Raw genomic sequence first — 24,042 nt, 5'->3', positions numbered from 1 at the left:
GGACAGACGGCATACTAAACGAGATGATTAAACACGCAGACGACAAACTGAAACTGGCTATCCTAAAACTCTTCAACTTGGTTCTGAGTGTCGGTTATTTCCCTGACATCTGGAACAAAGGACTCATAACACCCATATACAAAAGTGGGGACAAAATCGACCCAAACAACTATCGAGGCATCTGTGTAAACAGTAACCTGGGGAAGGTATTCTGTAGCATCATAAACAAAAGACTTATAAACTTCCTTGAAGAGCACAATGTCTTGAGTAAAAGCCAAATTGGATTCCTGCCAAACTATAGAACATCCGATCATATCTTCACCCTACAGACCCTAATTGACAAACACGTTCACCATAACAAAAGCAAAATCTACGCATGCTTTGTAGATTTCCAGAAGGCTTTCGACTCCATCTGGCATGACGGTTTATTCCTGAAACTTATCGAAAGCGGGGTAGGAGGGAAAACATATGATGTAATTAAATCAATGTATACAAACAATAAATGTGCAGTTAAAATTGGAGACAAACAAACAAAATACTTCCCACAGGGGCGGGGGGTGACGCAGGGCTCGCCAATCTCACTGACACTCTTTAATATTTACATTAATGGATTGGCAAAACTACTTGAACAATCTACAGCACCCGGCCTCACCCTATATGAATCCAAGGTTAAATTCCTCCTCTATGCCGACGACCTGGTTCTGCTGTCACCAACTAAGGAGGGTCTACAGCAGAACCTGGACCTGCTAGAGTCGTACTGCCAGACTTGGGCCCTGACAATAAATCCCCAAAAAACCAAAGTCCTTGTGTTCCAGCAAAGATCCAAACAACATGGACCCACAATAAATTTCACAGTAGGAACAACCAAAATTGAACAAACCACTCACTACACATACTTGGGCTTAAAAATCAGTTCTACGGGAAACTTCAAACTGGCTGTGAATGAACTGAAAGAGAAAGCAAGAAGGGCTTTCTATGCCATCAAAAAATCAATCCAAATAGAAATCCCAATTAGCATTTGGCTCAAAATTTTCAAATCAGTAATTGAACCTATTGCACTCTATGGCAGTGAGGTCTGGGGACCACTAACACAACAAGATTTTGCAAAATGGGACAAACACCCAATTGAGATCCTACATGCGGAATTCTGTAAAAGTATCCTCCGGACTCAAAGGAAAACAGTAAACAACGCATGCAGGGCGGAACTAGGCCAATACCCATTAATAATCACTATCCAAAAAAGAGCCACCAAATTTTGGAATCACCTACAAATGAGCAACCCCCAATGCTATCACTACGACGCCCTGAAATGCCAAGAGCTGACCATAAAGAAGAATACCCTCAGTCAACTAGTCCTGGGACTCAATAAAGTAACTAATAACAATACTAACAATAACCAGTCCCAGGACAGTGACAGGGTAACACAAAGAATTCGACCCAACACAATCGTCGCTAAGCAAAAGGAAAAATATCTGTCATATTGGGCAGAAACAACAAAAACCCAAAGCAAACTCAATTGCTACTTGGCCCTAAACAGACAATACAACATAGCTGATTACCTGACCATGGTAAAGGATAACAAACTGAGAAGAACCTTGACAAGGTACAGACTTAGCGAACATAGCCTAGCGATCGAAAAAGGCAGACACAGGCAGACCAGGCTGCCAAGAGAAGACAGGATATGCTCTCACTGCAGTCAGGGAGTAGTTGAGACAGAGATGCACTTCCTCACAGCCTGTGGAAAATATCAGGGCATCAGAGAGAATTTCTACCAAAAATTCTCACAAATATGCCCTGAATTCAGAAATCTGACTGACAACCAAAAACTCCCATTCCTACTGGGGGAGGAGAGAAGCTGTGTAACACTGGCGGCACACTATGTTACAGCTTGCCATGAACAGAGGGACAACCAGTAAACTAAGACAAGAGTATATATAAACAAGGCGAATGTATATTTATAAACTCAGGGATATACCTGTTTATACACTGTATGAATGGAACCGCGTTTATGTGTTCAACCATAAATGTATTTTGATGCTTTGGCAACATAAGATGTACCTTATCATGCCAATAAAGCGATTTGTATTGTATTGTGTGTACAGAGGGGGGGTGTGTGTACAGAGGGGGGGTGTGTGTGTACAGAGGGGGGGGGTGTGTGTACAGAGGGGGGGGTGTGTGTGTACAGAGGGGGGGTGTGTGTGTACAGAGGGGGGGGGTGTGTGTACAGAGGGGGGGGGGTGTACAGAGGGGGGGGGTGTGTGTACAGAGGGGGGGGGGGTGTGTACAGAGGGGGGGGTGTGTGTACAGAGGGGGGGGGTGTGTGTACAGAGGGGGGGTGTGTGTGTACAGAGGGGGGTGTGTGTGTGTACAGAGGGGGGGGGGTGGGATGGGGAGAGTGTAGGGGGTGGGATAAGAAGTTGCAACATCCGATCGGGTATGTGCACATTATATCTTCATAATCTGAACTCTTGATTTTAGGCTCATCAGCTGCCTGGCGCCACGTTAGCGGAGCTGGCGAGCCTGTATGTCGATACCATCAAAGGTGGCGGCATTATCAATGGCAAATCGCTGGATCTTTTCCCTACGATACTTACTGTTCTGGCCTCTCAAGAAAGCCTGAATTATGGTGGAGGTAAGGAAAGTTTGAAAAATATTTAACATTTGTTCTCAATATATTTATTGGTGTAACACATGCAGGAGTAGGGCATGTATGTGCCTTTTGTTCCTTGAACCAGCCCCAAACACCCTTGGCAGGTAGATTATATATTTTTAAGGGATTATAGCCCGCTGTTGTCTATAGCTTTAAATATTTTTGTTCCATTTCTTTTTTACTAGGTCAATTGAGTGGTGAAGAATACAAGAAGCAACTGATAAACACTCTATGCTCCAGCAGGCAAGTAAAGGCATGTTTGGCTAATCCAATGTACCATATCATTAGATGGAAAAGGTTTAGGTAATTAGATATTTGATCCAGAAGCAATTAGCAACATGAGAATATGTGCTACGAAAACCAGAGAATTTCCTGGTAATTTAAGATTATTTTTTTGAAAAATTTAGTTGCAATGTTTTTCTCCTTCCCCATCTCTCCTGAAAATTCTGACATTATATGAGGTACTGTTCTACGAATGGCAGTACCCATCCCCCTTGGTAAATTGTCCGCGTAGCCAGTCTTCATGTATGTGCCTAGATGGTGAGTGTTGCCAGGCTAACTCACTGTGGAGATCTGATTCTGTCCTCTCCATCATCTGCACATGCACTTTTCAGCAGGGGTCACTGCAGAGTAATCAGTAATGGGAATCTGGATTCCCTAATCCAGGGTGCTGAGGCCAGTTGCAGTGCCCCCAAATGATGTGTCGGCCAGGATCAGCTAACTCTGCTCGGACTAAGAATGGTGTGTGGCGGAGACCACATAGGGACAGTAACACAATTCACTATGTATAGCCAATGTTGTTATCGCTCCACGTTATGTACGGAACTTGGTTGGGTTATCGGGGCAGGGTCCCTTTAAGAGTCGTTGATTGTGTGATGACGTCATAGCCCTGTGATGACGTCATAGCCCTGCGATGAGGCCGAGTCCCTCAGTCCATGTGGAGAGTTAATAAAGCTAACACGCGTTTTTCTTTGCTGCTACGAAAGTCTCGCAGTCTGTTGATTTCTAGCGACTCCCACATTGGTGACCCCGTTTCTGTTTTGGACGTTTCCAAAGACTTTATCCGAGATGGCGACGAACGCCGTTTCTCTCAAATTACCGGAGTTTTGGGAACGACAGGCTGCCGCTTGGTTCGCCCAGGCCGAGGCTCAGTTTGCACTCCGGGACATCACCGCGGACGACACGAAGTATTATTACGTCGTCTGCTCTCGGCAGCTTCACCGCTGCCAGAGTCGTGAGCCTGCTCGAGGACCCCCCGGAGCACCACAAATTTGCGACGCTGAGAACGCACCTCCTAGAGACTTTTGGACTAACTGAACCCGAGCGCGCACGCCAGCTTCTCTCTCTGCCCGGGCTTGGCGACTCCAAGCCCTCAACTGATGGACCACATGTTAACCCTCCTGGGCAAGCACAAGCCGTGCTTCCTCTTCAGTGAACTGTTCCTACAACAGCTGCCAGGGCAGGTACGGTCGGCTTTAGCCAACTCTCATATTAGTGATTTCCACGACCTGGCCAAGGAGGCCGACAAATTTTACTGCGCGGCCATGCGGGGCCCTGCCCCCACCGCCACAGCCCAACAGCGGCAGCCTCCAAGCATGTGCTTCTACCACGCGCAGTTCGGCCCCAAAGCTAAGAAGTGCCGGCCCCCATGCAGCTTTACCGCGTTGGGAAACGCGAAGGCCCACTCATTAGCTACCATGGCTGTCGGCCGTTCAGGTTGTCTGTTACTCATTACGGACACTGACTCTGGACGTCGTTTCCTCTGCGACACGGGTGCCCAGGTGAGCGTCCTGCCCGCGTCAACTGTAGACATACAGGGGGGGAACCACGGCCCCGCCCTCGAAGCTGCCAACGGCAGTTCCATCCGTACCTTCGGGAAACGGAGCGTGGCGCTGTGTTTTGGCGGGCAGCGTTTCGCTTGGGACTTTGTTACAGCGAAAGTGTCCAACCCCCCCCCTTCTCGGCGCTGACTTCCTCTGCGCCAATGGCCTTTTGGTGGACGTCAAGAACCGACGCCTTGTCAATGCTGAGACTTTCAGTTTGCTCCCGTGTTCGCTCAGTGGTTCTGGCACGACAAAGTTGTCCAGCGCACTCTCGGCCTCCGACGAGTTTTCCCGCCTCCTCGCCGGGTTCCTGGACCTCACAAAGCCCACTTTCTCGTCCGCCACCACCAAGCACGGGGTAGAACACCACATCCCGACCACCGGTCCGCCTGTCTATGCCCGCGCTCGGCGCCTCGACCCGGGGAAACTCGCCATCGCTAAAGCCGAGTTTGATACGATGGAGCGCCTCGGCATCATTCGCCGGTCGAACAGTCCGTGGGCCTCGCCCCTCCACATCGCACCGAAGCCAGGCGGCGGTTGGCGCCTGTGCGGCGATTACTGGCGCCTCAACGACGCTACAACCCCCGACTGCTACCTGATTCCACACATCCAGGACTTTTCCACCCGCCTGGCCGGGAAAGTTGTTTTCTCTAAAGTAGACCTCGTTCGAGGTTACCACCAGGTCCCCGTCCGGCCGCAGGACGTCCCAAAAACTGCGGTGATCACCCCGTTCGGGCTGTTCGAATTCCTCTGCATGCCATTCGGTCTCAAAAACGCCGCTCAGGCTTTTCAACGCCTAATGGACACCGTGTTACGGGACCTGCCATTCCTGTTCGTCTACCTGGACGACATTCTCATTGCCATCGCCTCCAGGACGAAGCATGTGTCCCACCTCCGGACTCTCTTCGAACGCCTCAGCCAGCACGGCCTAATTGTCAATCCAGCCAAGTGCCAGTTCGGGCTGTCCTCGATCGACTTTCTCGGGCACCGCATCACGAAGGACGGGGCGGTGCCACTGCCGTCGAAAGTGGAGGCCGTGAAGGATTTTCCGCGACCCCTCACCGTGAAGGCCCTGCAGGAGTTTTTGGGCATGGTGAACTTTTATCATCGCTTCGTTCCCCGGGCAGCCCAGCTTATGCGGCCCCTTTACGAGGCCCTCGAAGGCAAGCCCACCAAGCTCGCCGTCGACTGGTCCGAGGAGATGGCCAATTCTTTCACGGACACAAAAAGGGCCCTGGCTAACGCGACCATGCTGACGCATCTGTTGCCCGATGCGCCAATCGCTCTCACCACTGACGCTTCAGACTATGCTGTCGGCGCCGTCCACGAACAGTTGGTCAACGGCACCTGGCAGCCGCTCGCCGCCTTCAGCCGGCAGCTCCGCCCCAACGAGCGGAAGTACATCACCTTCGATCGCGAGCTTCTCGGCCTCTACCTCGCCGTCCGACACTTCCGAGTCCTGCTGGAGGCCCGCCCGTTCACGCCGTTCGTGGACCACAAGCCGTTGACCTTCGCCATGGCCAAAGTTTCCGAGCTGTGGTCGGCCCATCAGCAGCGCCAGCTTTCCTTCGTCTCCGAGTTCACGACGGACATCCAGCATGTGGCTGGGAAAAACAACCCTGTCGCCGACTGTCTCTCCCGGGCCGTCGCCAGTGCCGTACACCCCGGCATCGACTACACCCGCATGGCGGCCGACCAGGCCTCCGACCCGGACGTCCAGGCCTACAGGACGGCTGTCACGGGCCTTCAGTTAGCGGACGTCGCGTTTGACGATGCTGGTACCACGCTCCTGTGTGACGTCTCCGCTGGGCAGCCACGCCCCGTCGTGCCCGACGGGTGGAGACGGCAGGTTTTCGACACCGTCCATAGCCTTTCCCACCCGGGCAGGAAGCCGTCACAGAAGCTGGTGGCGGCTAAGTTCGTCTGGCACGGGCTCAAGAAGGATGTTCGCAACTTGGCCAATACCTGCGTGGTATGCCAGCGCTCGAAAGTGCATCGCCATACTAAGGCTGCGTTGGCGCCTTTTGCGGTGCCCGAGAGGCGGTTCGACCATGTTAACGTGGACCTGGTGGGGCCCCTGCCGCCCTCCCGCGGGTTCACCCACCTCCTCACGATGGTCGACAGAACCACCCGATGGCCAGAAGCCGTCCCGCTGTCGTCAACAACGTCCGCCGATGTGGCTCGGGCATTCATCAACACTTGGGTTGCCCTGTTCGGCGCCCCATCTGACGTCTCCTCCGACCGGGGGCCCCAGTTCACGTCGGAGCTCTGGAACGCTGTCGCCCAAGGCCTCGGGTTGAGGCACCACCGCATATCACCCTCAGGCTAACAGGCTGTGCGAACGGTTTCATCGCTCCATGAAGGCCGAGCTCCAGGCCAGCCTCCGGGCCAACAGTTGGATCGACAGACTCCCGTGGGTCATGCTGGGACTCGGGACCGCCCCCAAGGAGGACCTCCAGTCCTCGTCCGCCGAGCTCGTCTATGGGCAGCCGCTGCGGGTTCCCGGGGATTTCGTCCCCAACGTCACGGACCCTTGGTCCGCAGCCTGTCAGCGGTCCGCCCTCCTGGACAACGCCAAGGTTTTTGCGCCGGTGCCCACGTCGCAGCACGGTCTCCCTCAGTCCCACGTTCTGCCCGACCTTCGTGTGGCAGAGTACGTTTTCGTCCGCCACGACGCCCACCGGGGACCTCTTCACCCACCCTACAATGGACCATTCCGCGTCCTGGAAGCCAGGGACAAGGCCTTCGTGGTGGATGTCGGCGGTAAGCCGGACTACATTTCTGTGGACCGTCTTAAGCCGGCCCACCTGGATCTGGACCGACCCGTTGGGTTGGCTCAGCCCCCACGGCGGGGCTGACCTCTGGCTTCTGCACCCTCAGTCCACCACCGAGCGCCCGGGGACCCTCCTGCGACCACCCCCCCCCCCCGGTCCCCGCCCCGGACTTAAGGAGACGTTTCGGCCGTGTGATCCGGGCCCCTCAACGACTGACATTGCCAGTTCTAGTGAATTCTGGGGGGACGTATGTGGCGGAGACCACATAGGGACAGTAACACAATTCACTATGTATAGCCAATGTTGTTATCGCTCCACGTTATGTACGGAACTTGGTTGGGTTATCGGGGCAGGGTCCCTTTAAGAGTCGTCGATTGTGTGATGACGTCATAGCCCTGCGACGAAGCCGAGTCCCTCAGCCCATGCGGAGAGTTAATAAAGCTAACACGCGTTTTTCTTTGCTGCTACGAAAGTCTCGCAGTCTGTTGATTTCCAGCGACTCCTACGGGTGCATGTAACTCACTGCCAAGCAATGTTCCCTTTAAGCTGCGCAGCGCTCTGCAGTGCTCGCGCAGCCGGCCCACTGGCTTTTAAATAGGAAAAACCGCGCATGCGTGGTATTTTGAATAGGCCACATAGCCCCTGAAAGGGGCTGCGCACCCAAAAAAAATTAGTGTCCATTATTCTATATGTAAACTAAGCAAACTCCTCCATTAGTTTCCAGCCTGTAATGTACTTCTGGGTATAATATATATCTATAAATCATATGTTTCTGCTTTGTTCTTGAATTTCTTTTGTATGTATTAATAGTGTGACTGTATGCTTATGAAGAAAATAGCTTTTTTAAAAAAAAAAAAATATTTTGAATATTTTCCAGATGGGATCCAAAGTGTGTGATTCACCTCACATCGATGTTTAGGTAAAGTTTTTAATGTTCGGTCAGTTCAATCACTAACTTTTTGGAAAAGCAACCCCCTCTTCAAATAAATTTCAGTAGATAAAAATTGTGTGTGTGTATATATATATCTCCATCTCCATATCCATCCTTGTTTGTTCTCTTTCCTACAGGGATGTGCCTGTCAGTACAGAAGAACTTCAGTTTGTTATGGTGAAAGTGCTGAGAATGTTCCCCAAGTTGGACCTGCAGGAACTGCCTCCACTTATCTACCAGTTACTCCTTCTCTCCGCTAAGGTAGGATGACAGAACAGATGTTGATGTGCTGGTTTACAGTAAGATTTACTCCCTTTTAGAAAACGTACTTTTTTCAGTGTACAAGATGTGTGTCAATCCTTCAATATGATCCTTGGGATTTTAGTAAATGTAGACTGGCTAGATCTAGTTAAGAAATCATACCTGTTATTCACTGCTAGATAAAGATTACAGTTAGAGATGAAAAATTAGAAAGGTCACTGTCTCTTTACTTAGTGATTGTTCCTTTTATTCAACAGGGTTGTAAGAAAACTCTTTTGGAAGGGATCATAGCATTCTTCCATCAACAGGATCAGCTGCAGAAAGAAGAACAGACAGGAACTGAGTGAGTTATTACCATTTCTCATCTAAGTAGCCATTATTCATGTGTCAACCTAGGTAATGAATGTAGGAAGGGGGCATCACATTTCTGAGCCTGATCCTGACCTTACCTGATGTATTTTCTAACATGGGTTACTGCATAGAGATCAAGAACATTCCCCTCTTGCCTTCCCACCACACCCCTACCTCCCTCTGCTCAAAGTGTGCTGGAGATTGCAAAATCTCTGCTTTTCATATTCCATAAGCTGCTTTACCACTTTTTTTACACGCTGAAGGGTGCTGTGTTTTTTTGTTGTAAAGGTCCATGGAGTTAGAGGCTGCCACTGTGCCACAGGACCAGCTCCGTCACATAGAGGGAACAGTCATTCTTCACATCGTGTTCGCCATCAAGCTGGACCATGACCTGGGCCGTGAACTCATCAAATATCTGAAGGTGTGGCAGGATCTCCAGTTTCTGTTAGCAGCTTTTACTTTTGTGTTATTGAGGAACCTAGGTGAAGGGTTGTAGTGCAGGACAAGTTTGGGAAAAGAAAACAAGATGAAATAATTCAGGAAGTAGTGGAGCTTAGGTGATGCTGAAGTTTAAAAGCCTTTAGATTGTAAGTGAAAGGGAAGATTGATAGAAGAAGTTCAGCAGTTTTGAGGTCCTGGGAAAGAACATAAGAAATAGGAGCAGGAGTAGGCCATTCGGCCCTTCGAGCCTGCTCTGCCATTCAATGAGATCATGGCTGATCTTCTGTCTCAATTCTATTCACCGGCCTTATCGCCATATCCCTTGATGCCCTTACTAGTCAGAAATCTATCGACTTCTGTTTTGAGTATACCCAATGACTGAGCCTCCACAGCCCTCTGGGGTAGAGAATTCCAAAGATTCACCACCCTCTGTGTGAAGAAATTTCTTCTCATCTCAGTCCTGAATGGCCTACCCTTTATCCTGAGGCTGTGGCCCCTGACTCCCCTGCCAAGGGAAACATTCTCCCAGCATCCACCCTATCAAGCCCTGTAATAATTTTGTATGCTTCAATGAGATCCCCTCTCATTCTTCTGAATTCAAGAGAATACAGGCCTAATTTACTCAATCTCTTCTCCTACGACAGTCCCGCCATCTCGGGAATCAATCTCGTGAACCTTCGTTGCACTCCCTCTATGGCAAGTATATCCTTCGTTAGGTAAGGAGACCAAAATTGTACACCGTGCTCTAGGTGTGGTCTCGCCAAGGCCCTATATAATTGGAGTAAGACTTCTTTACTCCTGTACTCAAATCCTCTTGTAATGCAGGCCAGCATACCATTTGCCTTCGTAATGGCTTGCTGCACCTGCACATTCACTTTCAGTGACTCATGTACAAGGACACCCAGGTCCATTTGAGCATCTGCATTCCCCAATCTTTCACCATTTAGGAAATACTCTGCCTTTCTGTTTTTTCTACCAAAGTGGGTAACTTCACATTTATCCACATTATAATCCATCTGCCATGTTCTCGCCCACTCACTGAGCCTGTCGAGATCCCCTTGAAGCCTCTTCACATCCTCTTTGCAACTGACACTGCCACCTAGCTTTGTGTCATCAGCAAATTTGTAAATGTTACATTTAGTCCCCTCATCCAAATCATTGATATAGATTGTGAATAGCTGGAGCCCAAGTCCTTGCAGTACCCCACTAGTCACAGCCTGCCATCCTGAAAAAGACCCGTTTATCCCTACTCTTTGTTTTCTGTCTGTTAACCAATTCTCAGTCCATGCTAGTATATTACCCCCAATTCCATGTGCCCTAATTTTGTTCACCAACCTCTTGTGTGGGACCTTATCGAAGGCCTTCTGAAAATCCAGATACACCACATCTACCGGTTCCCCTTTGTCTACTCCACTAGTTACATCCTCAAAGAACTCCAATAGGTTTGTCAAACAGCATTTGCCTTTCATAAATCCATGTTGACTCTGCCCAATCTTACTATTAGGTTCTAAGTGCCCAGTTATTGCATCCTTTATAATAGATTCCAGCATTTCCCCAACTACTTATGTGAGGCTAACAGGTCTGTAGTTCCCTGTTTTCTCTCTCCCTCCTTTCTTAAATAGCGGGGTTACATTTGCTATCCTCCAATCTGCAGGAACCGTTCCAGAATCTAGAATTTTGGAAGATGACAACCAATGCGTCCACTATCCCAATGGCCACCTCTTTCAAACCCTAGGATGTAGGTCACCCTGTCCTTGGGATTTATCGACTTTTAGTCCCATTAATTTTGCTAGTACTGTTTTTTTTTACTAATAATAATTTCTTTAAGTTCCTCATTCTCACCACACCCTTGGTTTTCTCATTTCTGGGAGGGTTTTTGTGTCTTCCTCCGTGAAGACAGAAACAACGGGCTGGATTTTATCAATGGAGGCGAGTAGGAGGCGGGACTACAACTTTCGGGGTTGTAGTCCCGCCTCCATCGAGTTGTGGCCAACCCACTCGATTTTCACTTGATTGACCTTGTTGAGCCCGCCCAGCAGGCTCAGCAGGCCAATTAATGGCCACCTGGCAACAGGTGATGTCACAGACAGACATTTCATCTGTCAAGAGCTTTTGACAGATGAAATATCAGCGTTTGACAGCTCTTTGAAGCTGTCAAACACTGACAATCTGTACACTAAATTAATTCCTTCCTCTCAGGGTGATTTAGAGATCTCTCCAGAGCAGAAAACAGAGGCTGCAGCTTTTGACAGCTCGTGGCCATTCTGCTTTCTGTGCCGGTGAGATGAGGGACTCCCGAGACCTGAAGGAAGGAAGGCTGTAAAGGTAAGTAAAGGTAAGTAAAACTTATTTAAACACTTTACACACACCAAACACACTTACCTCTGCACTCATGCACCCATCACTCACCTGAACACCGGACATCTCGAACCCTCCAAGCCCTTCAGCCCGACGGTCCGCCTCGCTAACTTGGCGTGGTTTGGAGCCGTCAGGCAGCCCACACTTCAGGGATAAAAATAGGGATTAGGCTAAAAACTGCCTGTTAACTACCTGTTAACAGGCAGTTAATTGGCACTAATCCCCTTCCCGCCTCGGGGAAGCGGCTCCCAGCACAGGTCGTGTACCCGCCTCCTGGGAAACGGGCATGGGGGCGGGATAGGTTCATGCCCCCCGATTTTACGATTTTAACCCCCCACACGCCTCCAATCCCGCCTCAACGGCCCGATGAAATTCGAGCCCAAAGTATTTATTTAATTTCTCAGCCATTTCCTCATTCCCCATTATAAATTCTCCCATCTCTGACTGTAAAGGACCTACATTTACCTTCGCCAGTCTTTTCCTTTTCACATACCTATAGAAGCTTTTACAATCCGTTTTTATAGTTTTCGCTAGTTTGTGCTCATATTCCATTTTCCCTTTCTTTATCAATTTTTTGGTCCCCTTTTGCTGATTTCTAAAAAGATCCCAATCCTCAGGCTGACCGCTTTTTCTGGCAACTTTATAAGCTTCCTCCTTTGACTTAATGCTAGCTTTAATTTCTTTTGTTAGCCATGGTTGGATCACTTTTCCTTTTGGGTTTTTATGCCCTAGAGGAATATATGTTTGTTGCAAATTATGCATTATTTCCTTGAATGTTAGCCATTGTATGTCCACCTTCATACCTTTTAGTGTAGTCTCCCAATCTACCATGGCCAACTTGTCCCTCATACCCTTGTAGTTTCCTCTGTTTATATTGAAGACCTTAGTTTCAGATTGGACTACATCACTCTCAAACTTAATATAAAATTCAATCATATTATGGTCACTTGTCCCGAAAGGTCCCTTTACCACAAGATTATTGATTAGCCCTTTCTCATTTTGTGCAACAAGTTTTGTTTTAAATATTGAGGATACTTGGAGGAGGAAATATGTGTAGGGTAGCCTGTCTAAAGCTTGGGATAATTGAGAGGAAAGTTTAGAGAGCTTCTAAGGCAGCTTTTTAATCAAATATATATGTAAGTTTGTTTTTCCCTTGGTCAGAATGGTTTTCTGAGATACATAATCCTGTTCTACTTTCAGTCAAATACATCTGATACACAATTCCGTGTAATGGGGGCATGTGGTTTCCAACAATTCAATATCCATCTGTTTGTTCCTTCTCTCTAAATAATCAATTATGCATCACCTTTGTGACCTACTCACGTCACGATCAAAATGCTGAGATTTAAAAAAAATTATGTCTGCCTGTGGATTTTACCATTTAAATTATTGTTTCTGTTTTCATTTCAGAGTTGCTAAGACAGCAGTTTTTTTAAAATTTCAATTCAGTTTTACTCCGATATAACTCTCTTTCGTCACCTCTCCGCCATGATGCTTTTCCCATAAGATGGTATACTTGCACACTTCAGTCTCAAACTTTGGCCTCTGGTGCACCCACCTCCCCTCTCCCTCCACTCCAGAGCCTTCAGTTGTTTCAGCCCTAATCTCTAGAATTCCTTCCTTAACCCCTTGCTTGGTACTTCTCGCCCTGTCTTCAAAAGCCTCATCGAAACAACAACTTATATAGCGCCTTTAATGTAATAAAACGTCCCACGGCGTTTCACAGGAGTGTTATCAAAAAAAAGCAAAATTTAAATGTTAGGCCAGAATGGAGATGCTAGGCCAGATGACCAAAAACTTAGTCAAAGAGGTAGATTTTAAGGAGCGTCTTAAAGGAGGAAAGAGAAGTGGAGAGGCGGAGAGATTTAGGGGGGAAATTCCAGAGCTTAGTACCGAGGCAGCTGAAGGCGCGACAGCCAATGGTGACGCAATTAGAATCGGGAATGTTCAAAACGGCAGAATAGACGGAGCGCAGAGATCTAGGAGGATTATGGGGCTGGAGGAGATTACAGAGATAAGATGGGGCGAGGCCATGGAGGGATTTGCAAATAAGGATGAGAATTTTAAAATTGAGCCGTTTCTTAACTGGGAGCCGATGCAGATCAACGAGCACAGGGGAGATGGGTGAGCGGGACTTGGTGTGAGCTAGGACAAAGGTGGCAGAGTTTTGAATGACCTCAAGTTTATGGAGGGTAGAACTAGGGAGGCCGGCCAGGAGTGCGTTGGAATAATCAAGTCTAGAGGTAATAAAGGCATGGATGAGGGTTTCTGCAGTCGATACGTTGAGGCAAGGGCGGAGATGGGCGATGTTACGAAGATGGAGCCTATCTTTTTGACCTTGCTTCCAGGCATTTGTTTTGGCTTCGTGAAGCAGTTTGAGATGTTTAATACATTAAAGGTGAAAAAATAATGCAAGTTATTGCTGATGGTCTGAGTTGCAAATTTTCCTGTGGCTGCAGTTATTGCTAGTCATGCTTCGTTGATGAGAGTTGATCTGTCACAGTGGAGATATGATTCTTATTCACCTGTTTACTTGGATCCTGGAGGTTTTAGGCACTGGGCAGTTGAATGTGAAGTAACTTCCACCTCTGAAATATTGCCGGTCTCTGCCTCTATCTCACCTGCACTGCCTCTGAAACTCTTGTCACGCAAGACTCATCTCTTCCAACACCCTCCTCCTTGGGCTCCACAGCTGCACCATATATAAATCGCTTCTATCCTGCACAAAATCTCCTCCAACTATCGCCCAAACCCTTGCTGACCTCCATTGGCTTTTCGTCCCTCAGCACATCGATTATAATTTACTCTATCATCTTGCCCCTTCCTACTGTTGCAACCTCCTCCAGCCTGTTCTTCCACCTCTGGCCTACATCGCGATCCTTCCCTTTGCTGTAAAAATGGTTGCAGAGCCTTCAGTCATTTGGCCACTAAACTCTGGAATTCACTCCCAAAACTCTTGCTCGGTCTCTCCTTCAAAATGTGCTTAAAACTCGCGTCTTCTACAGTGCATTTGTTCACCTCCCTTATCCCTCCCCCCATTCTATGCCTGCTGGGGCATGACAACCTATGATGGTGACCTCAGATGTCAAATGGACTGTATAAATGCAATTTTTCAAAAGATTGGGTCTGGGGGGCAGTGGCATTGGCATGTTAATGCTTGGTGCCAGACAGTGGGGACAGATGCGGGTTTGGATGCCCCTCTCCATTCTGTTTCCAGTGTGAACTCTGTCAGTTGCAGAGGCTGTAGTGTCTCCCAACAGGGTAATGGAATCAGGGAGGGGGTGGAGAGGGTCACATCACCAAGGTCTTGTTGCCTCCAATGGTCAGCTACAGGTGGCATTGGTGGTCATGCAGGAGCCAGTATGTACCCGCTCTCGTGGCTGTAGAGGTAAAGAATCAGGCGGACAAAAATAACAGGAAAAAAGGAGTATTTTATTCCAAAAATACTATTTATATTTTTAAAAAACTGTTTTGACTGAAAATCTTGCAATGTCTTATGTTTGCCATTTGTCTAGGCTGGTCAGCAAGGAGATACCAGCCAGGTCCTCTGCTCTTTTAACATTGCATTGATGCTCTCTGTAGCTAGGATACACCGATTCGAGGATCAGGTATGTTTATATTCCATCACTTTATTTCATTTAGAATCTCCAAATAGACTTGAGTGGGAGCTGACTGGGAAGGCCGTTTACACTGAATCATCAAGTAATGAGGTACTGTTGTTGGCATATTATAGATTATATGTTCAAGTCTCTGGAGTAGGACTTATGACTTTCTGCTCCGAGCCGAGTGCCACCACTGAGCCAAGGCTGTCCATCAGAGGAACAGAAAGTTTGGAGTTTTGGGGGTTGTCGGGCTAGTGGAGGTTCCGCAGATACAGAAGGGTGAGGTTATGAATAAATTTTAAAATGAGGATGAGAATTTTAAATTTGAAGCTTTGGAGGGGTGGGGGGGGGGCGGAGAGAGAGCTGTTGGTATCTGGAATTTGGTTAATTCAGCTTCTGAAAGGTGTTCATGTTAGTTCATTCCATAAGGGAGAAAATGTGGTTGGAATCATTGGAGAGAGAGATAGATTTCACTTAGTAACAGCTGGTGATTGCAACCAACCGACCTTGGATAGAGTAGAACAGAATGTTTAGATTAGAGATATTGGGGTAGATTTTCATAAAGCTGTCGGGAAGGAGGCGGGACTACAACTTTCGGGTTTTAGTCCCGCCTACATCGACGTCCGGCCAATCCACGTGATTTTCCCTTGATTGACCTTGTTGAGCCCACCCAGCAGGCTCAGCAGGCCAATTAAGGGCCACCTGGCAACAGGTGACGTCACGGATTGAAATTTCATCTGTCAAGAGGTCTTGGCAGATGAAATATCAGTGTTTCACAGCTGTTTGAAGCTGTCAAACACTGACAGTCTGACTTCCAACCTGAGTCCTTCTACACAGACTCAGTTAGAAGTCTCACCGGCAATGAAAGCTGAAGGCTGTCACTTTTGACAACTCGCAGCCATTTTGCTTTCAGTGATGGTCTCCCGAAGCCTAGAGGAAGAAAGGCTGTTAAGGTAAGTACAGGTAATTTAAACTTCTTTAATCACTTTAAGAACATAAGAAATAGGAGCAGGAGTAGGCCGATCGGCCCCTCGAGCCCGCTCCACCATTCAATAAGATCATGGCTGATCTGATCCTAACCTCAAATCTTCTATCACTCTCCAGCCACCCGAACCCATGTGATCTCCCGGGAGAGGCGAAAAACCAGATAAAAGACCCAATGGCCAATTTGGGAGAAAAAAATTTGGGAAATTCCTCTCCGACCCATCTAGGCGATCGAAATTCTTCCAGGAGATCACTCTGCCCCTATATTTTCTACAGTACTTACCTTCTGTAAAGGCGATCTCCACCCCAGCCAGGAACAGGAATAAAACCATCTCCTGAAATCTAACACAGAATTAGAACACAGTAGGAGCAGAACCAGGCTACACGGCCCCTGGGCCCACTCCACTACCCACAGGGCCATGACCATTCCGAACCTAGACTCATGTCCAATTTCCTGCCCGCTCCCCGTAACCCTTAATTCCCTTTACGTCTAGGAAACTATCTATTTCTGTTTTAAATTTATTTAATGATGTAGCTTCCACAGCTTTCTGGGGCAGCAAATTCCACAAACCTACCACCCTCTGAGTGAAGAAGTTTCTCCTCATCTCAGTTTTGAAAGAGCAGCCCCTTATTTTAAGATTATGCCCCCTAGTTCTAGTTTCACCCATCATTGGGAACATCCTCACCGCATCCACCCGATCAAGCCCCTTCATAATCTTCTATGTTTCAATAAGATCGCCTCTCATTCTTCTGAACTCCAATGAGTAGAGTCCCAATCTACTCAACCCCTCCTCATATGACCAACCCCTCCTCATATGACCACCCCCTCATCCCCGGGATTAACCGAGTGAACCTTCTTTGTACTGACTCGAGAGCAAGTATGTCTTTTCTTAAGTATGGACACCAAAACTATGCAGTATTCCAGGTGCGGTCTCACCAATACCTTGTATATACACACACCAAACACACTTACCTTTGCACTCATGCACCCATCACTCACCTGAACACCGACATCGCGACCCCTCCAAGTACTTCAACCCGACGGCTCGCTTGCTGTAACCTGGCGTGGTCTGGAGCCGTCGGGAATCCCACACGACACCTCTCAAAATAGGGATTAGGCTAAAAACTGCCTGTTAACTACCTGTTAACAGGCAGTTAATTGGCACTAATCCCCTCCCGCCTCGGGTCGGCAGGTCCCAGTGCGGGGCGGGTACCCGCCTCCCCTGAAACTTACGTGGAGGCGGGTTTTGGGTGGGATGGTGTCGGGACCCCCGAAATCGGGATTTCCCCCCCCCCCCCCCCCCCCCCCACCACACGCCTGAAACCCCGCCTGACGGCTCCAGGAAAATCGACCCCATTGGGCTAGAAATTGCATAGTGCCCCGTTTGGGGCTCGCCGGGTGAAAAACATTTGAATCTGCCGGGAACTTCCACTTTTGCACTCCAAGAGGGAAGTAGAGCGCTAAATCAATCGGTACTACTTCCATTAGAGCGCTAAAGGGAGTGAGAGGGGTGGTAGCGGCAGAGGGCTGCATAATGTTCCGTGTAGCGCTGCCGGTTTTACAGGCTCCTTTCCTCCCTTAAAAGGAAGGGCCAATGCTGCGCTGAAGGAATCCTCCGGCTGCGCCTCCGAAGATCCCAGCCTCCCGAACAACGCCTCCTGCAGCTGTCGGTGTTGTCGCCTGGCGATGCTGCAGGGGACAGATCCGAAGTTCGGGACCGGGGCGCTATTGGGGCGATGCGCACGGCAATGAGGCCACAATCTCCAGGCGCAGGAGATCGTGGTGCAAAGTGTTACTGCCACCGCAAACCTCTTGGCCAATTTAGTGGGAATCGTTCATTTCGCAGCGCCCGGTCGGTAAGTTGTTCGCGCCCCGTTATGGCCCCCCGGGGGAATTTCTCCCCCATAATGTTTATTACACAAGTAGAGCTGGTCTAGCACAAATTTAAAAGTTTCACGAGTGAATTTTAAATGGAGTAGTTAAATTCCCATGGTGGTGCTCACTAACAACATTCAAAATAAATATTTTGGAATTGCCTCAGCAGTTTATAACTTTGACTCCCTGGTCTCCGTTAGTCAGAAAAAGTAAATGAGGCTGCTTATTAATCCGGGCCCTGGATCCTATGCATGTCTTAGTTTGTCCTGTGGCTGCTTGCGAAGTTAAACTTTCAGCTGGAATTTGAACTTTTAAACGTTTATGTTTAGCTTTTCTTAAACTTTCAGTTACAACTTTTAACATGATCAGTAATTTCAGCTTACTTCAATTTTCAGTTTTTGGTGTGGAGCAATCATGTTTGCCCTCTCTGTTCATTGTCCAAAGTGATTCTCATGTCTGATCAGTTCCTGCTAACCGCTTGACCGACAATACCAAATAGTTAGTGCGGAACAAGAATAGACAATTGGGCAGTTGTACAGATGCAAACATTTTATTTTATAAACTGTAATTTGCAACACTCCTCTATATTCCTCTGTTTAAAAATTTGTGTGCGAGACCACGTGGAATAGTGAGTTAGAATACTGCCCCTTTACTTCTTGGCATCTGGGTTTGAATCCAGCCCTACCTGAAGGGGTGACTATAAAATAAGGTAGACGTAGGCCACAGGTAATACACCGTGAATGTGGTCAAGATTGGGAACTGTGGGTTTGTCTATTCCATTGCAGCATGGGAGACAGCTTTGGACACTGGTGTGCTGCACTACTGTGCCGCTTTCTGTCTGAATTCTCATTTTATTGGAGATTTATCTCTTCACCTGCGATGTGTTGGAAAGCATCAAATTCGGTTGAGTGCTGGGGCAGGTGTGTAGTTTCCGGAGAACCAGCTAATCGGCTGATTTTGCGAGCTTGAGTCTTGTGCAATGCTAGGGATATACCGATGTATAATTAGAAAAACAGCAGATTGACCTCTTCAGATGACAAATCAGGTGACAATGAGAATTTCTACTTATTTCCATCCCAATTCTAATCGCTTGAAGGGCTCTAAACAATTTTCAGTTTTAACAAAAATGCTGGAAATGTACAATGCGGAAAAGGAGACCCTCTGTTATGCATGTTCTGAGGAAGGTTTCACCTGAAATGTCAGCTGTGACTCAGTTGGTAGCACTTTCGCCTCTGAGTCAGAAGGTTGTGGGTTCAAGTCCCACTCCAGGGACTTGAGCACAAAAATCTAGGCTGACACTCCAGTGCAGTGCTGAGGGATTGCTGCGCTGTTGGAGGTGCCGTCTTTTGAATGAGATGTTAAACCGAGGCCTCATCTGTTCTGTCAGGTGAATGGAAAAAATCCCATGCCACTATTTTGAAGAAGAGCAGGGGAGTTATCCACAGTGTCCTGGCCAATATTTCTCCCTCAATTAACATCACTAAAACAGATTATCTGGTCATTATCACATTGCTGTTTGTGGGAGCTTGCTGTGCGCAAATTGGCTGCCACATTTCCTACATTACAACAGTGACTACATTTTAAAAAGTACTTCATTGGCTGTAAAGCGATCTGGGACGTCCGGTGGTCATGAAAGGTGCTATATAAATGCAAGTCTTTCTTTGGAATAGTGACCTGTCTGTCTTTCAGGTGCTGTGTATTTCCAGAGTTTGTGGTTATATATCCCAATAAATAATTTTAAATACATACAATCTTCAACAATAGTTGGTTTTATTTTAATATCTTCAGATTGTGTTGCTGACGCATGAAAGGTGGCTGAACAATATATTGTAATTGCTCTTGCCAGAGATGGGTTCTTTTGATGATTTTTGTTTATTTACCTTTTAGGTGTTTGACTTTCTGAAAACAGCGATTATAAAAAGTTTTAAAGATGGACAGTTTCATCAGAATTCTAAATTCCTCCAGGATTTGATCCCTGGTCAGTGCAATGTGTCTGAAATGATTCTGGAGACTGTGACAAACAGGTTTGTACTTTACCTTTCAACTAGTTGCTGTTCAGTATATAAGCTGATGTGCACCATCACTGTTACTATTACAAGAGACATTTCAGGTATTTGCTGCTCTTCCAATTCTAATAAAATGTTATTTTTAAATTTATTTTAAGATCAAACAGCAGGGGGGGGCGGGGGGGGGTATCCCATTGCCATACAAAAATATCTGTCTAACCAGCCTGTGTTTAGTAATATAATGGTAACAGAACATCTTGCTCTTAAATATTTTTTAATTGGTAATAGATGTACAGGTATTGGACTCCTCTTAAGGGAGTTTGACTTCTTAAAAACTGCTGGGTTTGAGCCATTATTTTCTGTTGTAGACTAGTGACTCAACCGCTAAAGATTCGACTGTCTGGTAACCCACATATTGAATTTTGAGCTTGGTTATTAGAGTTTGATTAAATAAATTATTTGCACTCAGTTTGAGCCTTTTCCCTTGTTTCTCTCTGCAGTGTCTTTGGGTGGGACCATGTTACCCAAGCTCTGGTACAGCTGGGATTTATATTCATGGATTCCTTTGGACCAAAGGCAGGTCCATTCGGGAAAGTTGCTGAGACGAATCCAACCGCAGCAAAAACTCCAGCACAACAGACGTGCAGACTGGGAGCCAAGGTCCTTCTTGAAACATTCAAGGTGAGTGTGTGAAATGCTGTGTGCTGCACTCTGTCACACTTATCTTTCAGAAAGATCTTCATACAGTGAATTCCTTTGAGTTCCAGTGATGTGGCCTAAAGTAGCATGCAATTTTCGCAGAACGAGTTCAGAATAAGTGCAATGATTAGTTAATCTGCTTTTATTTTGGTGATGTTATGGGGAGAATGTTGCTGAGGGAATTGGGAGAACTCTGCTGTTCTCCAAAGAGTGGCATGGGATCTTTAACATCCATCTGAGCAACTAGAATAGGCACAATAAAAACTGAAAATGCTGGAAATACTCAGCAGGTCAGGCAGCATCTGTGGAGAGAGAAACAGAGTTAACGTTTCAGGTCCATGACTCTTCGTCAGCACAAGCGTATCCGTTTAACATCAGATCCCAAGGATGGATGCTTTCTAATGTGTTTTAATTTAATTATCCTGACTTTACTGTTCCCCCGTCCTCATTTTGAATATCCAGGTTTTAGGTCTGGCTGATATGCAACAGAATTAATGTTTTTTAAAAAATTGTTCTTGATTCAGGTGCATGAGCCAATTAGAAGTGAAATCCTGGAGCAAGTTCTGAACAGGGTGGTGACGAAGACCACTTCACCCATCAATCACTATATAGGCAAGTAGACATGTAACTTAACCCTGTGAGAATGAAGGTACAACTCTCACAGCACTGGGCTGGAGTGTAAAGCATGTTGATTTGAGAACTTTAACTCTAGGTTGCCATAATCACCCAATTAAATTTCCACATGTGGGGTGGGTGGGGGGCGGTGAGTAGGGAAGACAGAGTCTTAAGACATTGTTATTTAATTTCTCCCTGTCCAAACTGGATGTTGGCATATGTTGCATTTGTCCTTGCAGTGAGTGAGAATACATTGTAAATCTGGATTTCCACTGGCATGCTGCAGCTTTAACCTGTTAAATCCATAAGGCCATCTCGAACTCCAATCGTCTTTAATTCTATTCAGGTGGTGACTGATCTGAGCCCTCAAGTATTACTCAATACAGGAAACTTTGTGTTATCCGGAGGCTAAATGTCCGGCAAGCTTGAGCCACCGGCAAAAATCAGGAGCTGTTTTGTTAGTTTTTTTTTTCTTCTCGTGGCTTTTTTCTCCAACAGTCAGGCTCTGCAAAGTCTCTCTGAAGCTGTTGCTAAGCGACAGTGTTTGTTGCCAGATACGGAGATGAAAAGCTCCGTATGCTTCAATATTAACGCTGGTTTGTCCGGCAGTTTTGAGGGAACGGCAACAGCTCGGTCCCGTCGGTGCCGGATAGCACAAAGTTTCCTGTAGTTTGTTTTTCCACCACCGGGTCATTTACAGGTTATGCTGTTTGTGGTGAACTCTTTGAAGGGAAAAAAACCCTTTATTTTCTTTCTTTCTCAGACTTGCTGTCTGATATTGTCATCTCTGCACCTCTCATTCTCCTGGACTCTTCCTCCAAGGTTATTGAGGCATTTGACCACTTGTCCTACTTGCCCCTTAGCACAGTCCAGGGACTACTAAAGGCTGTGCAGGTAAAACGTTTTGTTCCAGTTGTTTTGTCAGCTTCTATAATACTGCAATAAGCTGTGACTGGTTTCTATTCTGTGAACGTTGTGTAATTTCCTAGTCACAATATAAAACATGTTACTGTTACATAACAACTTTGATCCATGTTAGCTTGGCTCATTTGGTAGTGCTTTTACTTTGAACTTCATACCAGGAGTTTGAGTTAACCTGATACTCCAGTTGAATACGAGGGGAGTCTTGCATTGCCGAAGATGCTGTTTTTCAGACGAGATGTTAAACCATCTGCCTTCTCAGTGGTTTAGGTGGGTGTTAAAGAGCCCAGGGCACTACTCAAAGAAGATTAGGAAGCTCTTTCTTCAATCTGCTGTATTCCTTCATTCAGTCACGTGTCATGACAGCCTGTGTTTAAAAGAAGACCATCATAGCATATGTTTGGGAACAGTGTCAGGGCCAACCTGCATAACTGACATTTGTAATCATTTATAAGTGCATTAGTCGTTATATAATGTATTGAAGACCATTGGCTTAAACTGATTGGGTTGAACTGAGCAGTGGCTGAAATGCAGGGGGGAATTTTAACCTAAAGAAACAGGTGGGTTGGGGGCGGATGAGAAGTTAGTGTTAAAAATCTGAATCCCAACCCGCCCACTTCCAGTTTTAAGAGGCGGGACGGGGCAGGCAGCCAACCCGCTCCCAGGAGGCAGGTCACCCATTTATAAATATTATAAGGAGGCTAGAAGTCTCTGATTTAATCTCCATTTTGAATTTAACTTTAACTGGTCGGGTTTTGCAGGTCTCTCAATCTGGCTGGTTGTGGGTGGGAAACAGAGATTTCCCATGCAAATCGGGCCCTGCCGTTAAATTCGGCAGGGCCTGCGGGAAACCCATTCTCCCGGGTTTCCCGACCGCTTTGGAGCCTCCCAACCCGCCTCCCCATTAAAATTCAGGCTGCAGTTTCAGGATTCATTTGATATACTTGATGCATTTTGGTGTAACTTTGAAACCTTCAGTTGTATCCCATCTTTATAAAGCAGGATATTTGAGCATGGTAATGGTATTCTAGTCAAGTCAGATCCTGTCCTCATACTTGTACATTCTAGCAGGAGTCAATGGACAGTGATCTCGAACAGAAAGACTGTTGGTTTTTTTCTACTCTCCTTCCCTACTACAGGAGTGCTGAGATCAATTGTAGCTCCCTTACTGCTCCCCCAGCTCAGATCAGCTAAGTTGGCACGGCTCTACTACACTGTGGAATGCATGTACAAACTCAGTTAGCGGGACAGCCCAACTTTTCGCCTATGCTTAATGTGATATGAAGCCCAAAGTTATGCAAGTGCCTTAAGTCAATTACTTATATATATTGCACTGTGGTTTATTTTAATAACCTGTTTTGTTCTTTTTTTAAAAGCCCTTGCTGAAGGTCAGTATGTCCATGAAAGATGCGTTAATCCTGGTCCTGCGGAAAGCCATGTTTTCCAGGTGAATAATTAACAAACCAACCAGAGCTGTCTGGGATTTTATCCCTCAAAAATAAATTTATTCTCAGTAGCTGAGCACAGCCGTGTTAGTTTCTGATGGTACAGCAGAGCCCATGTCTTGTTTACTCTACGGACTAGTTTTTCAATAATTAATCTGTTGGATAGCATCCATTTGAAGGCACCTGAATGACCTTGGGAGATTACAGTGGCCTAAGACATGTGGCAGGTTTTTAATGGGCTGGTCTTTATCATTGTGTACATTTAAAAAAAAAAACCCCATAATGTACTGATTTCACAAGTTACT

The 24,042-nt window shown here is 46.8% G+C and overlaps 1 protein-coding gene across 4 annotated transcripts in view; it reads left to right on the top strand.

Moving 5' to 3' along the window:
* Positions 1-24,042, top strand: part of fanci (FA complementation group I) — a 96,284-nt gene that overhangs the window by 9,265 nt on the left and 62,977 nt on the right. For all 4 annotated transcript variants that reach the window (XM_085968559.1, XM_085968558.1, XM_085968557.1 and 1 more), the window contains exons 5-16: positions 2,479-2,632; positions 2,836-2,893; positions 8,125-8,166; positions 8,316-8,439; positions 8,697-8,782; positions 9,079-9,211; positions 15,105-15,197; positions 19,939-20,075; positions 20,558-20,738; positions 21,281-21,368; positions 22,135-22,265; positions 23,669-23,739. In XM_085968559.1, coding sequence (XP_085824685.1) covers positions 2,479-2,632; positions 2,836-2,893; positions 8,125-8,166; positions 8,316-8,439; positions 8,697-8,782; positions 9,079-9,211; positions 15,105-15,197; positions 19,939-20,075; positions 20,558-20,738; positions 21,281-21,368; positions 22,135-22,265; positions 23,669-23,739 — 1,298 coding nt within the window. The remainder of the gene's footprint in view (positions 1-2,478; positions 2,633-2,835; positions 2,894-8,124; positions 8,167-8,315; positions 8,440-8,696; positions 8,783-9,078; positions 9,212-15,104; positions 15,198-19,938; positions 20,076-20,557; positions 20,739-21,280; positions 21,369-22,134; positions 22,266-23,668; positions 23,740-24,042) is intronic.

This window comes from Somniosus microcephalus, chromosome 27 (genome assembly GCF_052327205.1).
Source record: "Somniosus microcephalus isolate GS21.2 chromosome 27, FLI_Smic_1.0, whole genome shotgun sequence".
Classification (NCBI taxonomy): Eukaryota; Metazoa; Chordata; class Chondrichthyes; order Squaliformes; family Somniosidae; genus Somniosus; species Somniosus microcephalus.
Note: the sequence above shows the minus strand (reverse complement) of the source record. Positions and strands in the feature narration are given on the sequence as shown.